This window comes from Bubalus kerabau, chromosome 1 (assembly GCF_029407905.1).
Source record: "Bubalus kerabau isolate K-KA32 ecotype Philippines breed swamp buffalo chromosome 1, PCC_UOA_SB_1v2, whole genome shotgun sequence".
Lineage (NCBI taxonomy): Eukaryota > Metazoa > Chordata > Mammalia > Artiodactyla > Bovidae > Bubalus > Bubalus kerabau.
The window spans coordinates 81,289,032-81,303,044 of record NC_073624.1 but is presented as its reverse complement, the minus strand read 5'-3'; the positions used below and the strand labels follow the sequence as shown (position 1 = coordinate 81,303,044).

At 38.3% G+C, this 14,013-nt stretch overlaps 1 protein-coding gene across 1 annotated transcript in view; it reads left to right on the top strand.

The window, feature by feature from the left end:
• SLC2A13 (solute carrier family 2 member 13) overlaps positions 1-14,013 on the top strand; it is a 527,708-nt gene that overhangs the window by 347,128 nt on the left and 166,567 nt on the right. Inside the window, exon 5 of the mRNA XM_055580782.1 lies at positions 6,799-6,962. Within this exon, the coding sequence (XP_055436757.1) occupies positions 6,799-6,962 (164 nt within the window). The remainder of the gene's footprint in view (positions 1-6,798; positions 6,963-14,013) is intronic.

Here is a 14,013-nt window from a genome sequence, read left to right as displayed (position 1 = left end):
GTCCGTGAAGTCAAAGCTATGATTTTTCCAGTAGTCATGTCAGATGTGAGAGCTGGACCATAGAGCAGGCTAAGTGCCAAGGAATTGAGGCTTTTAAATTGTAGTGTTGGAGAAGACTCATGACAGTCCCTTAGACAGCAAGGATATCAAACCAGTCAATCCTAAAAGAAATCAATCCTGAATATTCATTGGAAAGTCTGATACTGAAGCTGAGGCTTCTATACTTTGGCCAGGAGATGCAAAGAGCCAACTCATTGGAAAAGACCCTGATGCTGGGAATGACTGAAGGCAAAAAGAGAAGAGGGCAGCAGAGGATGAGATTGTTGAATAGCATCACCATCTGAAAGGACATGAATTTGATGAATATGAGCAAGCTCTGAGAGATAATGAAGGACAGAGAAGTCAGGTGTGCTGTAGTCTTTGGGGTCACTAAAGTTGGAGACGACTTAGTGACCAAAGGACAACAACATGTTGACAATTCTCTTACCAAGAATCGTGACACAGATGTAAGAGTACAGAAGATATTTTGAGGAAAACACTAAAACTGCCATTGAAAGAGAAGTGTGCAGAAAGTAGACCAAGAATTTAAAAAGGAGAGTTAAGGATGCTTTAGTTCATTTATTTCCCTCACCATCCTCTGCCCATCCTCAGGTCTGAGGAAAAGACAGCCTAGACTCTAGATCCAAGGTATTAGAAGGTGGTACTCTTGTGACTGAAACTCCAATACTTTGGCCACCTCATGCAAAGAGTTGACTCATTGGAAAAGACCCTGATGCTGGGAAAGATTGAAGGCAGGAGGATAAGGGAACAACAGAGGATGAGATGGCTGGATGGCATCACATATCCATCACATCAGTGGTGCCATCCAACCATCTCATCCTCTGTTGTCCCCTTATCCTCCTGCCTTCAATCTTTCCCAGCATCAGGGTCTTTTCCAATGAGTCACTTCTTTGCATCAGGTGGCCAAAGTTTTGGAGTTTCAGCTTCAGCATCAGTCCTTCCAATGAATATTCAGGACTGATTTCCTTTAGTTCTGAATGACAGGTTGGGTCTCCTTGCAGTCCAAGGGACTCTCAAGAGTCTTCTCCAACACCACAGTTCAAAAGCATCCATTCTTCAGCACTCAGCTTTCTTTATAGTCCAACTCTCACATCCATACTTAGTGGTAGCCTATTACATAAATGGTTGGCTGATAGCATCATTTATAAAAACATTGGAATTCACACACTTTAAAATGTAAATTAAATGTGTCATTTTATCAATACATGATCTGACTTTTGAAAACTAGGTTCGTGAATTGTTCTTACCTAGGTATGTCATCTCCTGCCCTTGAAAGAGTCCTGTAAAAAGAAATATAGCTATTGTATGAATTCTTCTGAAACTGATTATCCTTTAAGTAAATATTCTTACCTTCATTCCTCACCTTCTCATTCTAACTGTTGGCCTTTTCCTTATTTTACTGTTGATTAGCTCCTTTATGTAATAGAGTGAAAGTGAAAGTGAAGTCACTCAGTTGTTTCTGACTCTTTGCGACCCCATGGACTGTAGCCTACCAGGCTCCTCTGTCCATGGAATTTTCCAGGCAATAGTACTGGAGTGGATTGCCATTTCCCTCTCCAGGGATCTTCCCAACCCAGGGATCGAACCCAGGTCTCCTGCATTGTAGACAGACGCTTTACCGTCTGAGCCACCAAGGAAGTCCACTCCAAACATGTACATGTCATAAACAACCTGTAAATATTTCTCATTAATTGGCAAAGGGAAATTAAGGTTGTAGATCAAATTAAATCTGTTAATCGATTTCTCTTAAGATAAGGAGATTACCCTATTTATCTGGGTTGACCTAGTGTAATCACAGAGGTCTTTATGTGCAGGGGAAGCAGAAAGGAGTCTCAGAGTAAAAGGACCTGAAAGGCACTGCATGCACCCACCTTTAAGGGCTTTGAATCATGAGGAAGTGGAGTCCTCAAGCCACAGCGTGTGGAAGATGTTAAAAGCAAAAACCAGCAAAGAAGTCTATTTCCCCTGGAGATTCTAGAAAGGAATACCCAGCTGACACCTTTGATTCTTTACACGCAATAAAATCTGTGTCAGATTTCTGACCTATAAACCTGTTAGGCCATAAATTTATGTTGATTTAAGCCAGTGTGATTGTAGTAATTTTTTATGGCAGCAATAAAATCTAATACATCTACCAGTGTTTGAGAATGAAAAATGAGGATGAAAACTCAAGACAGTCCATCCAAAGAAAGATTTAGTGTGGGTTAAAGTTGCAAGGCTTGCTGACAGGAAGATAAAAGACCATCACAGAATTTCAGCCTTTGCTCTCAGTGTTTCACATTAATATAGAAAGTCTACAGGGTACTATATCTAATGAAAGGACCTGAAAAATACTTCAAACAATTTGCCCTTGTTCAGGTCCACGTCTAGTCTGTACACTTAACTGTAGTTAGAGTGATCTTTTCACAAAACAAACAATTGTTAGTTGTTTCTCCTCACAGTCTGTGTCATGGTTCTCCATTCCCTACAGAATAAAGGCCAAACACAGAGCATGGCTCTCAAGGCCCCTCTATAACAAAAGGTTCTATTGAAGCCTTCTGTCATACTTCTCTTTCCTCAGCCACGGTAACGTACTTTTGGTGTATGAATCCAGCATAGTATTTTGTACATTTTTCCTTCCTACATGTCATTTTCTTTACCACCAATGTCCTTCTAGATCATTGTATGTGCTGGCAAACCCCTGTGAATTCTTCAAAACTTAACTCAAACATTAAATTTTCTGGAAAATCAAGGAACTTTATAAAGGGAAATTATTTGGTCCATCCTTTAATGCCACATTGTGATTTATATACCTTGCAATATCAAAATTATTTCTTTCCATGTCATTCTTTTATGGCAGCTTCTTTAGGGCAGCAACTGGATCTAATAATACATCTGTGAGAATTCAGTAACTCACATATATTATTAGTATGTCTTAAATATGTAAATACTAGCTGAACAGTATGTTATCTGATCTGGCCAGAACACCACAGAGATGTCTTTTTTTTTTAATGTGTTTATTTGAAGATAATTGCTTTACAGTATTGTGTTGGTTTCTACCAAACATCAACATGAATCAGCCATACAGAGATGTCTTTAAAAATGATGGTTTCTGATACCCAGGCCAGGTTTAAGTAACAGAAAAAATCATTTAACACACCTAGGACACATTTTGTATTTTAAATAAAATACTGATACTCACTAACTTACTTTGTTTGATACAACTCCTATTTCTAGCCATTAATTTAATGCATGCAATTTCATGATTTTATTGTGTCAAAAATGAAAACAATGAAATACAGTTGTCCCTCTCCCAGTTATCCACAGGAGATTGGTTCAAGGACCCCCACAGATACTCGAATCAGCTGATCTTCATGTCCCTCACATCCCATGAGTATACATATCAATAATTACCTTAAATGTATATGGATTAAATGCACCAACAAAAAACATAGATTGGCTGAATGAATACAAAATCAAGACCCATATATACACTGTCTATAAGAGAACCACTTCAGATCTAGGGACACATAAAGACTGAAAGTTCAGTTCAGTTCAGTCGCTCAGTTGTGTCCAACTCTTTGCGACCCCATGAATCACAGCATGCCAGGCCTCCCTGTCCATCACCAACTCCCGAAGTTCACTCAGACTCACGTCCATCGAGTCGGTGATGCCATCCAGCCATCTCATCCTCTGTCGTCCCCTTCTCCTCCTGCCCCAATCCCTCTCAGCGTCACAGTCTTTTCCAATGAGTCAACTCTTCGCATGAGGTGGCCAAAGTACTGGAGTTTCAGCTTCAGCATCATTCCTTCCAAAGAACACCCAGAGCTGATCTCCTTCAAAATGGACTGGTTGGATCTCCTTGCAGTCCAAGGGACTCTCAAGAGTCTTCTCCAACACCACAGTTCAAAAGCATCAATTCTTCGGCTCTCAGCCTTCTTCACAGTCCAATTCTCACATCCATACATGACCACAGGAAAAACCATAGCCTTGACTAGATGGACCTTTGTTTGCAAAGTAATGTCTCTGCTTTTGAATATGCTGTCTAGGTTGGTCATAACTTTCCTTCTAAGGAGTAAGCGTCTTTTAATTTCATGGCTGCAGTCACCATCTGCAGTGATTTTGGAGCCCCAAAAAATAAAGTCTGACACTGTTTCCACTGTTTCCCCATCTATTTCCCATGAAGTGATGGGACCGGATGCCATGATCTTCATTGTCTGAATGTTGAGCTTTAAGCCAACTTTTTCACTCTCCACTTTCACTTTCATCCAGAGGCTTTAGGGGAGTGTAAAAAAGTATTCCATGCAAATGGAAGCCAAAAGAAAGCTGGAATGGTGCTACTCATATCAGACAAAATAGACTTTAAAATACAGACTATTCTAAGTGATAAGAAGGGATAATGCATAACGACCAAAGGATGGATCCAAAAAGGACATATAACAATTGTAAATATATTGTTTCTTCTTGATGTTCAGTCATTAAGCCATGTCCCATTCTTGGTGATCCCATGGAGTGCAGCTTGTCAGGCTCCCCTGTCCTCCACTGTCTCCCAGAGTTTGCTCAAATCCAAGTCCATTGAGTCGATGATACTGTCTAACCAGCTCATCCTATGCCACCTGCTTCTCCTTTTAGCCTTCAATTGTTCCTAGCATCAAGATCTTTTCCAAGAGTCAGCTCTTCGCATCAGGTGACCAAAGGATTGGAGCTTCAGCTTTAGCAACAGTCCTTCCAATGAATATTCAGGATCGATTGCTTTGATCTCCTTGCAGTCCACAGGACTCTCAAGAGTCTTCACTATCACCACTATTTGAAAGCATCAGTTCTTCAGTGCTCAACCTCCTTTATAGTCCAACTCTCACATCCATACATGACTACTGGAAAAACCATACCTTTGACTATATGAACCTTTGTTGGTAAAGTGATATCTGCTTTTTAATACTCTGTCTAGGTTTGTCATAGCTTTCCTTCCAAGGAGCAAATTGTCTTTTGATTTCTTGGTTCATTCACCATCTACAGTGATTTTTGGAGCCCAGGAAAAGAAAGTCTGTCAGTGCTTCCAATTTTTCCCTTCTATTTAGGGACCAGATGCCATAGTCTTCATTTTTTGAATTTTGAGTTTCAAACTAGCTCTTTGACTCACCTCTTTCACTTTCATCAAGAGGCTCTTTAGTTCCTCTTCACTTTCTGCCATTAGAGTGATATCATGTGCATGTCTCAGGTTGTTGCTATTTTTCCCAGCTATCTTGATTCCAGCTTGTGATTCATCCAGCCTAAAGTCCATAAGGTTGCAAAGAGTCAGACACAATCGAGCGACTAAGCATAGCACAGCACATGAAAACATTGACTACCATCCAGAAACTTTAGACTATAACTATGGAAATATTTCAGTTTATTGAATACATTGCTTAGATGCCCACTGTTGGATTTGGGTAAAGCTAACTTGTTTTGGAATGGCTTGAAAGCCTGTAAAAGGTGTATTTCAGAACGTATCTTCAGAATTTGAATTCTGTCACATTTCGTAGATTATTTGCCAGGAATATTTTTGCTTCTTTTGTTTTAAGGGCCAATTCAAAGTAATCTGATATAGCTACTGATATTTTCGCCAAAAAAGAAATGTCCTGTGAGAAATCTATCATCTTAAACATACCAGATATATCTCCCATTGTGCATCAACAAGTTGGCATTATAATTTTTAGAGCCAGTCTAAGTGAATGGGCTTCCTTGTTGGCTCAGATGGTAAAGTGTCTGCCTGCAGTGCAGAAGACCTGGGTTCGATCCTTGTGTCGGGAAGATCCCCTGGACAAGGAAATGGCAATCCAGTCCAGTCCTCTTGCCTGGAAAATTCCAAGGACAGAGCAGCCTGGTAAGCTACAGTCCATGGGGTTGCAAAGAGTCAGACATCACTGAGCAACTTCACTTTCTTTCTGTTTCTTCAGTGTATTCATTTAGAACAAAATGAGTCTATAGGACCTAATCTGCAGATTTTGCTTGAGACTTACCAAAGAGCATCCCTTTTTAGGAACCACAAAGACATTCTTTTTGTATATATCATGTAAGTTTCTCATCTCCTTAGTATACCAATCAGCCCATGTGCTCAATCATGTCTCACTCTTTGCAAACCCATGGACTGCATGCAGCCTGCTGGGCTCCTCTGTCCATGGGATTTCCCAGGCAAGAATACTGGAGTGGGTTGCCATTTCCTTCTTCAGGGGCTCTTCCCAACCCAGGGATAAAGCCTGCATGTCTCCTGTCTCCTGCCTTGCAGGCAGATTCTTTACCACTTACTGGATGCCAGATAACTTGATATATTTTTTCTTCTTGTGTCTTTCAAGAAATTCTAGTACTAGATTTTTACTTTCTTTAAGATTAAGATATGTAGCAGTTCTCTTTGCTCTTTTAAGTACATACGTTTACAGTGTACAGTAACTTCTGATTGATTCCATGTATTTGGAGCTTCTCCTTGATAGTTTTAGTGAAACTACAGCTGTCACTGTCCCTAGGTGTGGAGTGCATGTAACTTTTAAAGGTTTTATCCCTCCATTCACTTGCTTGAGTATCTCTTCTTAATGATGCAAAGTTATAAATTTCATCTGGACATAGTCACTGTATTGAGATCCTTTAAATGGTTTGCATGATTTCCATGTTAACTTGATATTATTCAGTTCTTCCAGGTAGGATTTAGTCAGATACTTTTCTATATGAATAACTGTGTTTCTTTGAATGACTAATAGCAACAACTGTTTTATTCTTGCCTCACAGGTACTACAGTGCAACCATTCTGCAGATGTCTGGTGTCGAAGATGATAGACTTGCAATATGGCTGGCTTCCGTTACAGCCTTCACAAATTTCATTTTCACACTTGTGGGTGTCTGGCTTGTTGAGAAAGTGGGCCGCAGGAAACTTACATTTGGTAGTTTAGCAGGTAGGTGTTGAAGAATTCAATTATAAACTTCTCTAATGAGGACAAATTAATCTTTTAAAATACAATACCATTACCACTTCTGATATAATTTTTGTAGCCATATAATAGAGTTTTTCTGTTCATATAATAGAGTTAAAATAGAGGTCAAGAAGCAATAGTTAGAACTGGACATGGAACAACAGACTGGTTCCAAATCGGGAAAGGAGTATGTCAGGGCTGTATATGGTCACCCTGCTTATTTAACTTGTATGCAGAGTACATCATGCAAAATGCTGGGCTGGATAAAGCACAAGCTGGAATCAAGATTGCTGGGAGAAATATCAATAACCTCAGATATGCAGACAACACGACACTTGCTGCAGAAAGCGAAGAAGAACTTAAAGAGCCTCATGGTGAGAGTGAAAGAGGAGAGTGAAAAAGTTGGCTTAAAACTCAACATTCAAAAAACTAAGATCATGGCCTCTGGTCCCATCACTTCATGGCAAATAGATGGGGAAACAATGGAAACAGTGACAGACTTTAGTTTTGGGGGCTCCAAAATCACTACAGATGGTGACTGCAGCCATGATACTAAAAAATGCTTGCTCCTTGGAAGGAAAGTTATGACCAACCTAGACAGCATATTAAAAAGCAGAGACATTACTTTGCCAACAAAGGTCCATCTAGTCAAATCTAGATGTGTGGTAGTAGTCACATGTGGATGTGAGAGTTGGACTATAAAGAAAGCTGAGCACCAAAGAATTGATGCTTTTGAACTGTGGTGTTAGAGAAGACTCTTGAGAGTCCCTTGGACAGCAAGGAGATCCCATCCATCCTAGAGGAAATCAGTCCTGAATATTCATTGGAAGGACTGATGCTGAAGCTGAAATTCCAATACTTTGGCCACCTGATGCAAAGAACTAACTCATTTGAAAAGAGCCTGATGCTAGGAAAGATTGAGGGTGGGAGAAGGGGACGACAGAGGATGAGATGGTTGGATGGCATCACTGACTCAATGGACAGAGTTTGAGTAGGCTGCAGGACTTGGTGATAGACAAGGAAGCCTGGCATGCTACAGTCCATGGCGTCACAAAGAGTCAGACAGAACTGAGCAACTGAACTGAACTGAACAGAGTTTTTCTGAAAAAAATTTTTAAATAAAAACTTATTATGATATTTAACTAGAAATTAGAATTGTAGTCACAATTAGAGCCTACTGTGGGTAGCATTTTGCTGTTATTTTAAGTTTTACTCAAAGGTACAAAATGAAAAGCAAAGTTCTAACATATATTTTATTTTTAAGTTTGGGGTAATATGGAAATAAATTTGGAGCATTTTTTTTTTTAAAGTTCTTTCAACAGTGGAACATTGGAATCATATAATTTCTTCACAAAGTTGGGACAGACTCTTTTCATGTTTGAACAAGGCCTAAATCCTAGGGTAAATTCTGATTGATTTGGTATGTTTTCTGTGATAACTTAATAAGGAAAACCCTTCTCACTTTAAAGTATCTTTTGTCTTTAAATCTTGCCTGTTTTATTTATTATTTCTCTAATGCAAGGGCTTTTTCACTTCCAAAATGATGCCCTTCTCTGACACTGTCTTCACATGTTTATATCAAAGAATTTTCTAATCTTTTTCAAATATACAAGCAGATTTCTACTTATCAATTAGCTATCTTCTAATTATTTCTTTGTAAGTTTATTTAGAGTAAGAATACATTTTTCAGTTAAAATATAAAGTTTCCAGGCCAGCATTAATTAAATTTTATTTTAACTAAATATAAGTAAAGCATTCATCCAGTAGAACTGCTTCAAGTCACTTGTCCCAAATTTTGATGAGAAAATGCATTTAGGGTTTCATACTCAGTTATCAAGAATACATACTCCCTCTCACCCTTAACTCCAGAAGGAAGAATAGAATGCATCCAACCTCTGTTTTTGCCTTGAGTAAAAGCTTTGAGCTGAATAATGTAAGTTGAACTACAGTATCAGAACTGAGGGGAAGGTAGGGGGAAGACTTATTAAAAGGCAAAGGTAATTGCAGTGTATACAGGGAAGCAGGAGGATAAGTGAGGAAAGGTGAGGGACAAGGGAAGGTTAAAAGCCATACATTTACAACCTATTCAAGGAAGCAGAATTGTTCAGGCCTGGAGAAAAAGACTACAGAGACACCAAATAGATCTCTTATTCTTGTAGATGGTAGATGTTATGAGGACATAGATTTTTACTTAATATAAGAAAAATTTCATAATAACCAGACCTATGCAACAATAAATTGGGCAGCCTCCTTAGGATAGTAAGCTCTCAACAAAAGGATAGATGGCCATCAGGCAGTGATGTGCTAAAGACAGATTCCTGCAGTGGGTTGAAAATTGGATTTGCTGACTCCTGAGGTTCAGGTAAACTCTTAAGAAGTGGTAATAGCTGCTTTAAAAATTTTTTAGTGGGCACACTTTCTTTTTGACAGGGCCTTAGTATACTGCTGCCTCAAGAGGTCTATTTTTTAAATAGAATGGTTGGTCTTAAATTTGGGATTTGGCTTTTGAGATTTTGAGAAAAATGCTGGTTTTGAGATGGGGAAAATAGTTTTTCTAGCTGCCTCTGTCCCTTCATTTGTTGTATTCCAGGATTTTGAGTCATTATAGATACAAAGCCAGACTGGGTTTGAATTTTGTGACATTGAACAAGGCTCTATTTTCTCATCTATGAACAGGGATTAATTATAGTCCTTCATAGGTTTATAGTAAAGACTGAACACATTAACACATGTATAGCATTTCAAACAGAACCTGACACAGACAGTATAATGTTCAAAGAACTTTGCTATCACAGTATTGTTACTGCCAAAGAATGATTATTTATTGTTTTAACCATAATCCAGGAGCATTCCTGAACTCTTCTTCTGATGTCATGTTTCACACCTCCATGTAAGTCCTCTTCCCCGGGGATTTTCAGAACCTATTGCTGATTAGTAAGAGAAAGTGAAATGAAGTGAAAGTGCTCAGTCAGGTCCAACTCTTTTCGATCCCAGGGACAATACAGTCCATTGAATTCTCCAGGCCAGAATATTCGAGTGGGTAGCTTTTCCCTTCTCCAGGGGATCTTCCCAACCCAGGAATCGAACCGTAGTCTCCTGCATTGCAGGCAGATTCTTTACCAACTGAGCTATCAGGGAACTTGAAAAAAGAAAAAAAAAGACTTGGGGGAAAAGACTGAGTTTCCAGGCACTCCCTTTATGAGCCAAAGGCAATGGCAACCCACTCCAGTACTCTTGCCTGGCAAATCCCATGGATGGAGAAGCCTGGTAGGCTGCAGTCCATGGTGTCCCTAGGAGTCGGACACGACTGAGCGACTTCACTTTCACTTTTCACTTTCATGCATTGGAGAAGGAAATGGCAACCCACTCCAGTGTTCTTGCCTGGAGAATCCCAGGGACGAGGGAGCCTGGTGGGCTGCCGTCTATGGGGTTGCACAGAGTCGGACACAACTGAAGCGACTTAACAGCAGCAGCAGCAGCCTTTATGAGCAACCTGGACACAGTTTTCTTTCCTGCCGAATGAAGGGATTGTCATTAAATTTGTAGTATTACAAGAAAGATCAGTTCTCTTAGCAAGCTTTGAAAATATTAAAAGTCAGGACCACAGAATGTGCTACCTTTAAATTATTCATAGGTTATATATTTTGGATTTCTTTGTATAAAGAGTTTCTTTGGGTCTAAATACAGTTTATTTGTAGTACTTTTTAAAGACTGAGGACCTAAAATATTTTAAAGAATTTGTTTATTTAGTTTGTTGTTTTTTTTTTTTTTTTTTTTTAATGTAGCACAGGGAATTCTACTCAGCACTCTGTGGTTACCTAAATGGGAAGGAAATCCAAAACAGAGGGGACATATGTATACATATGGCTGACTCACTTTGTTATTCAGCAGAAACTAATGTTACAGTATTTTAAAGCAACTATTGTTGTTGTTTAGTCACTAAGTCGTGTCCAACTCTTTGTGACCCTATAGATTGTAGCCCACTGGGTCCCTCTGTGCATGGGATTTCCCAGTCAAGAATACTGGAATTGTTTGCCATTTCCTTCTCCAGGGGATCTTGCCAATCCAGAGATCGAACCCATGTCTCCTGCATCAGCAGGCAGATTCTTTCCGCCTGAGCCACCAGGGAAGCTGCAAAGCAACTACACTCCAATCAAAATTTATAAGTAAATAAAGAAATAATAACATTTTTAAAGAAATTATTTTGGCTTTTTCACCATTTTTCACCTAATAAAATAAATCATAATATATTTAATATTCTACCAGTGCTAATATTAGAACACTGTTCTATTTAAAATTTCTTAAATTAGCCTGGAATTTTTAAATCATTCCTTATTTTATATTTTATTGATTTTTTTTTATATTGGGTAAAATTTAGTAAAAAAAAAAAATCAAAATAACTTTTTGAATAGGTACTTGTTCTTTAAAAATGACTATAAACAAACTGTATTTAGCTAGACCAGGACAAAGAAACTCTTTATACAAAGAAATATAAAATATATAGTCCATGAATAATGTTAAATTTAGGACATTTTGTGGTATTCTGACTTAATATTTTCAAACTTGCTAAGAGAACTGGTCTTTCTGGTAAGTATTACCAACTTAATGACAGCCTCTTGATCTTTTAATAGAGGAAGGCTTATATCTATGTAATTTTGTTGCTTATAAATCAGAAAGCCAGAAACACTGTGTTATTTTCTGCCAGATATTTTGGTAGTGGAGTATTCCCTAAAATATCACTCACAGGTTGTCTTTATCAGAATTACCAAGAATACTTTAAATTGTGAATTCTTGGGGGCCCAACCCCCAATCTCCTAAATTGAAATCTCTGACAATGAAGTCTGGAGCATGTGTAAGTGATACTTAAGCACAAAAAGTGTGTTCTGTTTGAATCTTGGGTAAGGAAATTTTTTAAAAAAATATTTACTAATAATACAGGCCCTTGTATCAGATCGTTAAGGTAACTTACTTCATCAGGTATTTTTGAGGATTCTATTTATCCAGCACACTACCTCCTATGGAGAACATTCTTATTAGGAAAATGATATCAGAATTCCAAAATGCAACAGTATAGTTGGCTAGGGAGGGACTCCTTTCTTATAATATAAAGAATGTGCCCAAACTTACACTGGAAGAGATCCTTTCATACAAGGCCTTCCTGCACTGGACTCAATGAACCATTGAGTCCATTGACAACCATAGAACAATTGAAAACTGTAACAACTTTAAATGACATTGAGTCACTGATAAAGCAGCTGTGATTTGTTAAGGGAGAGGAAATAGGTAGTTCAGGTAGTTTTAAGCCTTAAAGAGACATGTGCATGTGATAGGACGAGGGATAAGAAAGCTGTGGTACATATACACAATGGAGTATTACTCAGCCATTAAAAAGAATACATTTGAATCAGTTCTAATGAGGTGGATGAAACTGGAGCCTATTATACAGAGTGAAGTAAGCCAGAAAGAAAAACACCAATACAGTATACTAACGCATATATATGGAATTTAGAAAGATGGTAACAATAACCCTGTGTAAGAGACAGCAAAAGAGACACTGATGTATAGAACAGTCTTATGGACTCTGTGGGAGAGGGAGAGGGTGGGAAGATTTAGGAGAATGGCATTGAAACATGTAAAATATCACGTATGAAACGAGTTGCCAGTCCAGGTTCGATGCACGATACTGGATGCTTGGGGCTGGTGCACTGGGACGACCCAGAGGGATGGAATGGGGAGGGAGGAGGGAGGAGGGTTCAGGAAGGGGAACACATGTATACCTGTGGTGGATTCATTTTGATGTTTGGCAAAACTAATACAATTATGTAAAGTTTAAAAATAAAATAAAATTGAAGAACAAAAAAAAAATCTATCATGCCATTCCCTTAAAAAAAATAAAAAATAAATAAAATAAAATTTACTCCATAAATTAAGTCATTTAAGACACCATTCCCTTCCCTTAAGGAATTTATCATCTCTAAGATAAGAGTTTTTACTTTGTCGCGGCTATCACAATCACCTATGAAATCATATTATCTGATCCCCATTTTATAGAAACTGATTCAGAGGTTGAGGCACATTCTAAACAGTTGCACTTTCAATAGGAAGCCAGGATTGAGAAACAAGACTATAATAAAAGTATGATACTGACTTTTAAAATATTTCCATCCATAGTAGGTCAAAATAGATTTGTGTTTAGGAAACGTAAACCTTCAACTAGGAACTTTATATATCAAATGGTCTTTTCCCCAAATTTTGCAAGTTGGTTGGACTTTTTTGAGATGGATCCAAGAGATATAATATCTATACTGCAGAACTCTCATCTGGGATATTTCTCCCATACTAACCCACGACCTCAATTGAATAGTCTTAACATGTTTTGTTATTTTCTTAGAAAATAGCCAACATTGCAAAAATCTGTAGTACTGTGAGATCTGCTCTATGCCAGGCACTAGAATTGAATATATGTTAATATGTGTTAGGTATACTATCTTAGTGGAGAAGGAAATGGCAACCCACTCCAGTGTTCTTGCCTGGAGAATCCCATGGACGGAGAAGCCTGGTAGGTTGCAGTCCATGGGGTCGCACAGAGTCGGACACGACTGAAGCGACTTGGCAGCAGCATACTATCTTAGAGTTTACAGTTTATCACAGAGACCAGTTATTTTAAGTAGTGCTATGAAAGAAGAGTTTCCTTTGCATCCTAAAATATCAATGTTTCCTGATTGAAGCAAATCTTACCTGTCCCATGACAATATTCTGTGCGGGTAATTTTGGAAAATACCTAGGACCCAGCTTCTTTGATAGACAGATTAACAGTAAAACTCTTGGTTTATTTTGCTTTATTTGAGGAGAGAGGGATGACTTTTATTTACATGACCAGTAAATATTTTCTCTTCCTGAGAAATAGACTTGTTTTTTGTTTCCCAATTCAGGAATTGGTAGTTTTTTGAGAATATAATACCTCAAACTAGTTCTAGTTCTAGTTTGAATTTTAAGCCAACAAGGGGAAAATGACCTGTGATTGTATATTCAT